General features: G+C 33.9%; 1 protein-coding gene across 1 annotated transcript in view; it reads left to right on the forward strand.

Annotated features, from left to right (window-relative positions):
• FRS2 (fibroblast growth factor receptor substrate 2) overlaps window positions 1-11566 on the forward strand; it is a 47246-nt gene extending 35680 nt beyond the window's left edge. The window contains exons 6-7 of the mRNA XM_083366728.1: window positions 1296-1459; window positions 1701-11566. Of these exons, the coding sequence (XP_083222854.1) occupies window positions 1296-1459; window positions 1701-2690 (1154 nt within the window). The 3' untranslated portion in view covers window positions 2691-11566. The remainder of the gene's footprint in view (window positions 1-1295; window positions 1460-1700) is intronic.
• Window positions 11567-12405: the final 839 nt, after the last annotated feature.

Raw genomic sequence — 12405 nt, forward strand, 5'->3', positions numbered from 1 at the left:
CTGAAAGCAAAAAAAAAATCTTCACTAACCTTCTTTCCAGCTCTGGTGCATTTTTCTCCTGCTGCAGGGAAATGGAGTTCGTGAGACTAAAAAAAAGTTCAGTCAGACCTTCCAACTTCTCGTGAAAAAAAAAAAAGATCTCGTGAAGTTGGAAGGTCTGACTGAACTTTTTTTTAGTCTCACGAACTCTGTTTCCCTGCAGCAGGAGAGAAATGTGCCAGAGCTGGAAAGCAGGTTAGTGAAGATTTTTTTTTGCTTTCGGGAAGAGGGAAGAGCTGCGTGATGGTGCGCCAAGCTCTATAGATTAATAAGAAAAAATGAATTTCAACAACTATAGAATCTGGCTGAAGCATAACAAAAGTGACAAAAGTGAAGGGGTCCTGAATATTTTCTGAATGCACTGTATATAGATGGAATTATAACTGTTTATTGTTTTAATGACCTACCATGCTATGTTTTTTTCTTTGTTTTTTCATTTTTTGTTAAAGCATGTTTTATGTGTTTTTCTTCTCCTCTTTGACAATGTATGTATCCCCCGTTATTGTTTTTGGTTTTTTGCTCTTTTTTCTCATTTTTGTTACTTATTAAAAAATAAATAAATAAATACTCCAAGTTTTGAGAATGGTGTGAGTTATAAATTTTAATGAGTAAAATCTAATGCAGAGCAGGCCAAACCCAAGAATTGCATTTGTTTTTATTTTTATTTACTGTCCTTTTAGTCATGTATCCAGTTTGTAATATATGTAGCCTCTTGCTGTAGGGGCCATTTTAATACTTTACGTCCTGAGCAGAAAGTACAAAACCCCGAATGCCGCGTAACAGAGTGAGCGCCTGTTACTCGTCCCAGCTTCTGCCAACCTAGCAGTTTGAAAGCACGTAAAAATGCAAGTAGAAAAATAGGGACCACTACGGTGGGAAGGTAACAGCGTTCCGTGCGCCTTTGGCGTCTAAGTCATGCCGGCCACATGACCACGGAGATGTCCTTGGACAAGCGGCTCTTCGGCTTTGAAACAGAGATGAGCACCGGCCCCTAGAGTTGGAAATGACTAGCATGCATGTGTGGGGGAACCTTTACCTTTTTTAAGATAAAATGCTGATATGAAATTCTGTTGAACTCTTTATTACCGTGTTTGAGTCTGTGTGCTTTTTGAGTTTTTGACTCCTGGCAACTCTCTGGACAAGCCTCTGCAGTTGTTACAATCTAACTTGTAGTGAACTAGTATTTATTAATGTATATTTTTGAAGGAATAATATTAATGGTATCAATGGAATAATTGGATTTTCTTTTTAACCAGCACCTGGACTGAGTGGGCAGAATTTACCTAATGGGTACCCAAGGCATCCCTCCTATGGAGATGCTTCATCACATCCTTCCAGCAGACACCCTTCGGTAGGAAGTGCACGTCTTCCTTCAGTTGGTGAAGAGTCCACGCACCCCTTACTTGTAGCAGAGGAACAAGTAAGTTATTCTGAATTTTCCATATTCTAATTCTATTGTTACTAGCCATTATTATATATTTATATTAACACTGCTAAAATATGCCCTGTATATGATGGAAGTATGTTGAATCCAGTTTCATGTTTACTGGATGTCTACATTATTATATACCACTGTTGAATATAATAAATCTATGTGATCAGGAGTCAAAAAAGAATATGGTAATATATAAGATTGACATTTGACTCTTTATCTTTTGCAGGTGCATACATATGTGAATACAACAGGTGTACAGGAGGAAAGAAAAAACAAACCAACTGCACGCACACCTCTGGAACAAAAGGTTCCCAGTGCAGAAACAAACAAGGCAAGAGAAGAAGAGACTTGCTCTGATGACAGGGATGCCCAGGTTGTACTGGAACCTGAAGGAGTCAAATTTGTTTTGGGCCCTACCCCTGTCCAGCGACAGTTAATGGAGAAGGAAAAACTGGAATCAAGTGGGAACAGTGTTCAAATTAGTGGGAACAATACTGAAACAAGTGGTAGCAGTACTCAAGCTGGTGGAAATAGTAACAGTGAATGGGATACTGGATATGACAGTGATGAACGCAAAGAGGTTTCTTCTGGTAATAAACTAACCTATGAAAATGTAAATAGATTGTCTATCCCTAATGCTCCAGGCCTCAGGAGAGGTCGTCTAGTGTCATCCAGTACTTCTGATACTCAAAACATCAACAATTCAGCTCAAAGGAGAACTGCGCTGTTAAATTATGAAAATCTTCCTTCTTTGCCTCCAGTTTGGGAAGCTCATAAGCTAAGTAAAGAGGAGGATGACAGTTTAGGACCAAAGACTCCCTCTTTGAATGGCTATCATAATAACTTAGATCCCATGCATAATTATGTCAATACAGAGAATGTAACAGTACCATCAAGTGCTCACAAAGTTGAATATGCAAGACGTCGGGACTGTACCCCTACGGTGTTCAATTTTGATATTAGGCGACCAAGTTCAGAACATAGGCAACTCAATTATATACAAGTTGATTTGGAAGGTGGCAGTGACTCTGATAACCCACAGACTCCCAAAACTCCTACTACTCCACTTCCCCCAACACCAACCAGACGCACCGAGCTATATGCTGTGATAGATATTGAAAGAACTGCTGCTATGTCAAACTTGCAGAAAGCACTGCCACGAGACGACGGTACTTCTAGAAAAACTAGACATAACAGTACTGACCTGCCTATGTGAGCCTGAAATGCAGTAGTTAAATCACTTGCACCTTTGTGAAGAATTGTTTTAATTGGATGAGTGCTGTTTTATCTTTGAATGATCACCTTGCATAGGTTATAATAGATTTTTCTGAATACTTCATTTGCTTGCTTAAAGGGAATTTAAGGTAGAAAAAGTATTAAATAACATTATCACTTTATAATTATAGAAACAGCTTTTAAATATTTTTGCCATTTTTATAGTGCCTATTTTATTGTCTGAAAGTTGTAGTAGCCAATTATAACAAATCGGCCATGTGCCTAAAATCACTGTCAAGGCATTATGACACTCCTATGCTGCCTGAAACTTGCATTATTTGCAAATCAGTAAAATTTCTCATAGTATATTAATAGACCTACAGATCCCAGTTGAATTTATGACTTTGTGTTGGTATAAATGACAAAGATTTTAGTCAACTTCAGTTGTCAAATCATGGTACAGTTTTTTTTTCAGAATGCTGGGTTTATGAGAAAGGACTGACAGGCAGCTGTTACCCTCCAAACTTCTCCTAGTAGGAGCAGTTTTCTATAGCCAATTTTTAGTATTGAGGAGAATGCTGTTTAGTGGCTGATTTGGGAGAGATAAAAATGGATGAAATCAACATCTTCATTAAGATTTCATTCAGATGTCATGTAGCTCATGGAATTGGTTTAAAATTACCCATGATCTTTAGATGCACTTTAAATTCACTAACCATAAGTCCAATAACTAGTAATTTAAAACATGCTCTGGTACAATTTTATTAAAAAGTTTGTGTTGCAGTTCTAGATTTTTTTTTTTTTGCTTTCTCAAGTTATAACAACAGGTAATAAATATGAAGAAGGTACCGTACATTGTTTAGTGGGAAAATGACATGCACCTAAATAATTTCAAACCTTTTGTCAAGTGAAGATGGATATTGTTAAAGGAGTATTGTGCTTTATGGGCTAAGGGCTATAAATTGTATATATAGGACACAGGATAATATTGCATTTACCCACAATGCAACTTTTCTAGCTCTTTTCTTTTTTATGTGTAGCTCTATTACTTTCTCCAGAGCTGCTTTTGAAGATCTTCAAAGACCTATAAAGGCCTCCTGGAACAGACTGTTCCGTGCACTCTTGACAGGATGCAAGCAGAAGTAAAAAAAAAAAAAGCATTCAAAAGCACTACTAATGCACAGGTCTCTTTACTTTTTGACTTCTGTGTTATTTTTTAAATATACCAACTTGTTTAGATTTCGGCTGCCACTATTGTTATATGAGATATAGCATTAATTTTTTCCCATCAGGTTTCCTTCCATCAAAGAATTTAAAATTTGTCTTTTTAGATAGCAGCTACATTTTTTCTATACTTTTATACAGATACTCACACTCTAGATATTTTTAATGTTAATTCACAATCATGTATCTACAGTGGGTTTTTTTTTACCTTTTACTTTTGAAAATCTTCTTTTACCTCCCTCTTTTCAGTTGTATCAGTAGTTTTAATTCTGTATGTAATTTGTGTTCAACATATTTTCTGTGTTTCATCTTGTTCCATGTCTTTCATATGTATTGGAAAGGCTCATTTGTAATATTGTCAATTAAGAGAAAACCAACTTTCACAAATTTAAAGATGCATTATCTTCATTTCAGAGCAAGAAGTGATTTGTTATTTTTACAGAGGCATGCTGTAATATGTTTTCATAGTTTAACCCCCAAAAAGGAATTGCAGACCAAAGTATCAAAAGTCAGAATGATGGATTTAATACATTGTATGACTTACTTATGGAAGTCAGTAGTTAGTTCTATGAATAATGACAGTTTGTGGCCCTGTTATCTATAAGCAAAAATCCTTTCAGTTGTTATAAGCTACTATTTTTATAATGTTATTGATATCATGTTCATCTTAAGCCAGTTTCGCTAAGAGTAAAAATGGAATGCCTGCTGAATGTATAGGTCATCTCTTAAAGTAATACTCATAACTCTTTAATAGATACTTGATAGCTTAATTACTCCTGACTATTTCCTGTACATTTGCCATTTGCTGATTTTTTTTACCTTTTAAAATCTATTTTTGACTGTCAAATTCCCAGTTAGAAGTCTGTACTGTATCCAGTGCTGTGCAAAGTTTATAACAGTATGAAGCAGTTTCTATCTATAATTCAAAAACATAAAACCTTTTATTAAGGAGCTATGAAGTTTATACAGATAATCCTCAATTTACAACAATTGGACTGGAATTCTGGTTGAAAGTCAAGGCACACTATGTTACCAGATCTGATTTTTTTTACAGTGGTTGTTAAGCAAATCATATGGTCATAAGTCCAAATCCTGTGGTTATTAAGCAAATCACACAGTCATAAGTCCAAATTCACTTTCCCAAATGGACATGTTTTGCTGAAAACCAGCAAAAAATGTTACAGATCATGATCATGAGACAGTGCAACCAGTTTTAAATGTTAGCTGGGGGAGCAGCACATTTTATGGTAGCTAGAAGTGCTTTATGGGCTGTAAAGCACCCTGAGGCCATGACTTGTAACTGGAAGACTATCTATAGAGAGGTAGCTGTTCTTACGCATTTTGAGAATGTAGTAAAAAAGTGGTTTAGCTAGTATGGTTTCCTAGGGGAAAGAAAAACCAAACTAAACCAGACATTATGAGAAAACTGAAATATAGAAGAAGCTTATTTCTTCATTGGACTTAAAAAAGTATGAATTCTATAGATCAGCACATAATGATACTGTTTCATTTATTTATAAAATTTCAAAATTGAATTTTTATTTGTATGGTAAGTTCAGTTCTGGCCGGTGTTACCACATAATATATTTTGTCTAAAGCTGAAATCCTTCATCTACTTACTTGGGACTAAAGTCCTATTGAAGTCTGTTTTCACTTCTCAATAGACATCCATACATTTGTACCATAAGGTACTGATTTTTTCAACAGTTGAGAAAATGGGAAAACATTGGAACGATCAATATAGAAATAAAGTAAGATTTTATTATTTGAATTTAAAATAATATGTAGCCTTTAGTATAATCATGCAGAAATTAAAGGAATTCATATTTTAAAAGAAGCTCTGAAAAATATTCATGTTATGTAGCAGTGGCAATACTTTTGGATAGCTAAACGTCATAATGATGTACTATTTTCTACACAAAATACTGTCCTATGGATACTTAACTGGGATTTAATATCTAGAATCACTAAGAAATCTGTTTCTGATTAAACAGGACTAAAAGCCCTTAGGCTTTCAGTAAAACAGTTATTCCCAAATTACATTTATTTTATCTCACATGATAGTAATAAATTTGTAACTGAAAATATTAACACTTCAAAAAAGGACCAACTTCTTCAATCAATATTCATTTTGGCAAGTATTTAGTATTCCAGATCTGGAGCAATAGCAACATTGCTAACACTTAGTAATTTAGAATGTTACATCTAAAAATAAATGCAGTTAACAACAACGGAACCTTTGGAAACATATGACAGTATTCAATCAGACCAAAAGGCAATTTGTATGTGGCCAATCGGGTTTATCTAGGGAGTTCACAGCAACATTTGAGTGCAGTGGCATTGTCACACAGCACAGCCAGAAGCATACTGGCTCCAAATCCAGAAATGTGTGTGTGTTTGTGTACATATACACAGAAAAGGTAAAGTTTGGTAAAGTTTCTGTTCTGTTGCAATTTCATTTTTCACTAGAATGCTTAAGGGGATAAATTGTCTGAAAAAGTCTTGCGGTTATAGTGTGTAAGAATATATCAGATATTCAACTAGAACTCTTAGTCATGGAAAGATCGGTGTTTCCTTTATAATGACGTTTTAACATTCTATCTGGCAAACATTTCGGTTTTGTTGTCAGTAAATTTAAGAATATAGGAGACTAAGGTTACTCTCTGTAAGGAACATTAACCCCCAAAAGTCAGAATCATATACAAGCCCACCACAGTTTAATCTCAGTATTGCAGTTAACTGGAACTGTTTGCTAGAACCCCATGCCTTAAGTAGTTTTTCTCCAGACTGGTGCCAAATGTGCTGTGCTACAACTGTCTCATTTTGAAGCCAGCATATTGGCTGAAAATTAGGCACTGCATTTCCGAAACACTTAAAATAGACCAGGTTGTAGAATAAGTTCAAGTTCCAAAATTCTGAAAATACCTATGTTGGCTATATGCAAGTGCAATGTAATAGGAAAGCTAATGTAATCAGAAAAATAAGATTTGTTGTTAAATTTCAGCATGATGGCCTATGTCTGTTTCTCTATTCTTCATGCATTCAGTACTTACCGTAAATGTTATCTTCTAAGCATGTTGGACAGTAATTGAGATAATTATTTCCTTTCTCTATAGTTTCATCTTTCCAGTGATTGGTAGTACATCTCATTAGCTGCTGTCAGCTGATGACATGCACTTTCCTGGATAGAATCCATTATGGTAAATTCATAATTGCAAATTTCCAAGTGCTTTTCTTTTCATCAGTATTAACAATTGCATTGGACTTGCAAAGTGCTTATCAGGACAGCACTAAAAATAAACATTTAGGGGAATTAGCATACTAATGAATTTTTTTAAAAAAAATACAGTGCCTTCAGTAACGATAATCCATTTTTTTGTGACTTTGTGATAATTTAGCCTGAATTTCAGTATTATAGAAAGGTACAAGAAATGAGATAACATTGCTACACTTGAAGCCTTTTACTGTGATAGTTTTGTAGTGGAAAGCCTAAGGGAAGATGTAATAGTTTGCTAAAATAAAGTGTAATCAGAGCTAGATCAGCATGTACACTGCTATTCTGAAAATTATATTTAGTAAAATCCTAATTCTATCCATTTTTCTGTGCCATATTTTCTACATCTAGATTGTAGACATAAAATATGCCAAATTATATTATGTCAAAACAAATTTGCATACATGTTATCTAACTACTTGAAGGCTAAGTACATAGATCTGAGGTGGCAAGAAAATGCTTTGCACACACAAAAAATGTGCCTCCATTACAGGAAATCTGTTTAGCCTACCATAGTTTCAAAGGTTGTGGTAGGCATTTAAAACACATTTCAGCTACTTCAACCACCAGACACCTTTTTTCATTGGAAAGTCAGCCTGGAAGGCAGTGGTACTTTTATACACATGAACAGATACACGGCCATGGCTACATGTTGAAATGATCAGTTTGATAAATTCAGCTAAGAAGTGCTTTACTAAAGCATGATAGAAAACAAAATTGTGTCATTGAACTTCTAATAATTTACATATTGAATTATTTCTATATAGAAGAAATATGTGCAGGACGCTTCTCTGAATTGTTAGTATCAGTTGAAACTGATGAGTTAAAGCAGTTTCAAGACAGTCAAAATTGCCTTTCTATGATTTATTCTAAACTGGTTCTGCTATGGGAATGTGCAGTTGCATGCTAAAATGATCCAACTGTTAACATAGGGCTTCCCTTTGTAGTTTAATTGCACAAATTCCTACCTTAAGGAGGTATAAGCTTTTGTTCACACTAAAGGTGCAAAAACCAAAAAACACACCCTGATGTTTTCTCTGCTGGGTTCAGTTATCCTCATCTGTTCTGTTTTTAATTGTTTCTCATTGTCAGTGAGTTTTGCACTATTGCATTTGTGCATTTATTAGTCAAAAGGTTTCTAACAGAAGCAACTGATTTAAATTTGAATTATCCTTACAAAAACTATTATCTAATGATATCAGAAAACAGCTGATTTAGTCAAGACTGTTTTTTAATCTTGTTCTTTCATGCACTCTCCCACCTGTCCCCTCCTATCAATTTTTAACTGACTAAAATGTAGTGTATTGTTATACTGCATTACTGAAGGTAAAAATATATGTGTGCATTGCCATAATTTTTTGAATAGGAAGAGTCCATTTACTAGAAGTTAAGTTTTATTTCTGGCCATCGAAGACGATCAAATAGAACATTTACTGAAAGGGCAGCAGACATAGTATTAAGTAGATCCAAATTATACAAGTCTATTTAGTAGATAAGATAAAGATATTTTGGGCTGAAATGTAATTTGTGGCTATTACAATTTATCTTAATGTACTCAGGAATAATACAGTGAAATGTACTTACTGTATTATTATGTAAAAGAAAATTGGTAATAGAATATATCAAAGCAATATTGCATGTGATCCCACTATATAATGATTTCTTTACTTTTTTAAAGCATCTTGAATTCTTATTGGAATCTTAATGAAAGCCCTTTCCCCTTCCTCTGTTTGAGAAATTGCATCTATTCTAAGTTTATAAAAAAAGTTTATGGCAAATGCCTACCCATTTAATTTCAAAATTATAATGTTCTAAAATGTGCATTTATTAAAAATAAACTAAGAGGAAGTTATGAAGTCCTGAATTAGATTTGAAGCCTAGAATCATTAAAATTGCTTGGACGTTTTGATACTCTACCATTGTCTCTTCTCTAGAATTATCTAGTTTGTTGATTGCACAGTATTTTCTCTTGCTAAACTTTTATTCTATTAGCAATGTATTGCAACAATGGATTTTCTAATATTATTTAAATGTTGGTATTTTTCACATTGGTGTGACTAGTTAATTAGAAGAGTTTCTCTACATTGCTAATGATATGAAACACTATTTTAATTGTTAAGGTGATCAGCCCATTTTGGATTCCCCAGTTCAAACACAAATTTCCAAGACATGATTTAAATGAATTTTGTCTATTTACGAGATATATGTTCCCCTAAGTATCAGTTTGGATTGCATTCTTCCGTTTTATAGCTTTGTTTAAACATTATGTACCAGCTCTAACTAATCCATTCTGATAAATCCTTACCATAGACTTCATAACTGGCAGCTCTTGTGGTACAGCCAGCTCGTTTTTCAAGTTTTATGGCCTAACATGTTAACATACTAACATGCTAATAAGACTAGAGCCTGAGACCCATGAGCAGAAGGAAAATTAAATTACAGGATTTTCTTGCTCCACAACCTGGAAAACCTGCCCCTGAGAATTGGAGCAGCAAGTAAAATATCATAGGATGAGGTGTAAAGGATTATTGTGGGAGATATCTTGGATGAATGGTATTTGCCTTACACAAGGTGCATCCATTTTTAAGATGGTTGACAACTGATTGCATCAATTCTCGTAGATTTTGGTAGAGATAGTAGAAGAGAAAGGAGGGAAGTTTTCTTTTGTGTTTCCATAATTTTACTCCAAATCAACACAGCATTTCCTGTGAAAGTTAAGATCCCTCAAAATAGCCTTTATAATCCATGAAGCATTGCTGAAAATCAAATCTTAACCATTTACTTGCAAAAGGTATGTAAATTATTAGTTTTTTAAGGAAAAAACAATATATTTGGTAACATACATATTGTCTGTCACAGCCACTAGAATTAAGCTTTTGTATTTACATGTAATGTGTGATAGTCTTATGAATGAGTTTATTAATTATTTTGGCACAATGTGGTCTTCCTGTATGTTCATAAAGAACTGCCTTGGAACAGGGCCTTTATGAACACACAATTCTCAGTGAGATGTCCTTTGAAACATTCTGTAACAAAATGTATGATGTAGAGGGCTACACACACGAACACACACAGCCTTAAAGGAGTATAGAAGCAATTAGACAATTTCTTTAATATATGAAAGGATGAAATTAACCCCAAATTAGAAAGTGTCTTCTTCCTCTAGTTCTTACTTTCCAGAGAATAATCTTTGCCATATAAATATTTATAACAGTGGAAATAATATTGTCAGACAATTACACATATTGTATTACCTTCTGCTAAAGGGAAGAATGATCAAAATCTCAGTTTAGAGATTCAATTCACTAACATAATAAAAACATGATTTGTCTTTTTCAGCAATTATCCAAAAATATGGAAAAATGCTCAGTAAATCAAGTATTCAATAATTAATAAGTACAGATATATGTGGAGTTAAATATTACTGTGAATTTTGCTTCTCTTCATGCTTTGAGTTTTGAAATACTCTATGTGAAATAAATGATGTTAAAAATGGAGAGGACCCTTCACTCAGGAATTTCTATACTTGTTAACAATGGATGTCAACATTTTAAACTTTAATTTCACCTTTAAAAGTACATACATGTTATCTCTGTATTCTTATTAATTGCTAAACTAGGAACACAAATACTGTCACCGAATGTAAAGGAAATGCTTCCATTTTGTAAAAAAGATTTAGTGTTTGTACATTATGTCTCAACCAGAAAGTGCGATGCCTTTTTTATTTTTAGGGCATAAAGTTCCATTCATTGTAGCATCACCTACTGTTATGTCTTTGGATCCACTGTGTAGGTAGAAAAATAGGCAGTGTTTCAGAAGTTATTAATCTGACATCTTAATATGAAAACAGGTAACAGTTCTGTAATCACCAGTGTGCCACAAATGCATTTCTGAAATGCATAAATATACATTTCTATAAAAGCCAAATCTGTATTTGTATGTTAATTTTTCTTTACACTGTTAAAATACTGTAAAGTTGTATGTCCTAATTTTGAATTATAAAAATGTTTTCCTACATAAAAGCATCAATATAGCAACTTTGTATGAAAGTAGCTTTCTAGAGTTTTATTTTATATATTAAAAGTCTAAAGTTGCCAAAATGCTCCTTGAGAAGTTCAAAAGCTTTTTTAATTTTTCCCCCTCCACTGTGGCTCTTTTTTAAACATTCCAGGGTTCTTTTGAAGCAACAGTATTGTTCTTAAAAACATACCGTATTTGTTTTTCAGCAACCATATATTACCATTTAACCTTGCTTTTACATTGGTTTATCAGATGATGTCCATTTTGAAATGTATTCTGTAATACTGATAGCATTGTCCTCCCCATCAGTGCCAGCTTCACAAAGAACAGTAGCATGGCAATAAAATGTTGATTTTATTATATAAGAGTGTTCACTGTGTCTTCAATATTATGTGGGATGCTGTTTTCACATGTCCTGGATGCAGTGCTTTTTTTGTAAAAAAAAAAAAGTGCCAGAACTCACACACGTCATACAACCCCCCTTGCCTACTCTACAAGGTTCTATCCAAAAAAGGTGCCGGAACTCCGTTCTGGAAGTTCTATGACAAAAAAAACCCTGCCTGGATGTATGGTATTTTTCTTGATATTCAACTTGAAAAAGACTAATAGTAATCAAGTGACTCTTAATGAAGATGCCCAGAAATTTCTGCCAAGTGATACATGATATGTCTTTAGAATCTATACAATAAAAACTTTCTGGTGCTAAGCAGATGTCTGGGCCAAATCAGCCAATTGTTTAATAAGTTGTTCAACAACCAGCCCTAATTATCCCTTTAATTAAATTGATTATACTATCAGAACAATTGTTTTCCTACTACCACATCATGTTAGTATGACTTTATAAAACAAGGATCAAACTGTTATTTGTTGAATCAGAATATATATAATAATTTTCAAGAAAACTAGTACTTGCTTTGTCTATGGAGATTCTCAGTTATTCTCAGGTTAGGGTTGTCCCAAAGGTACTTTCTCAAAAGACAAGTGGACTTTGTGTTTTGTTTTTTTTTGAAGACATTTTCGCTTCTCATCCAAGAAAAGAAACTTCTTGGGTGAGAAGCAAAACATCTTCAAGGAAAAAGAAAGTCCAGTTGCCTTTTGAAAAAGTACCTTTGGGATACTACTTGCTTTCTGAATCTGTAACTAATGTAGCCTGAGGGCCTTTACTTGTATTTCTTGCATTTGCCAAGTTGAAGAAATT

Source organism: Vipera ursinii (genome assembly GCF_947247035.1).
Source record: "Vipera ursinii genome assembly, chromosome: 6".
NCBI lineage: Eukaryota > Metazoa > Chordata > Lepidosauria > Squamata > Viperidae > Vipera > Vipera ursinii.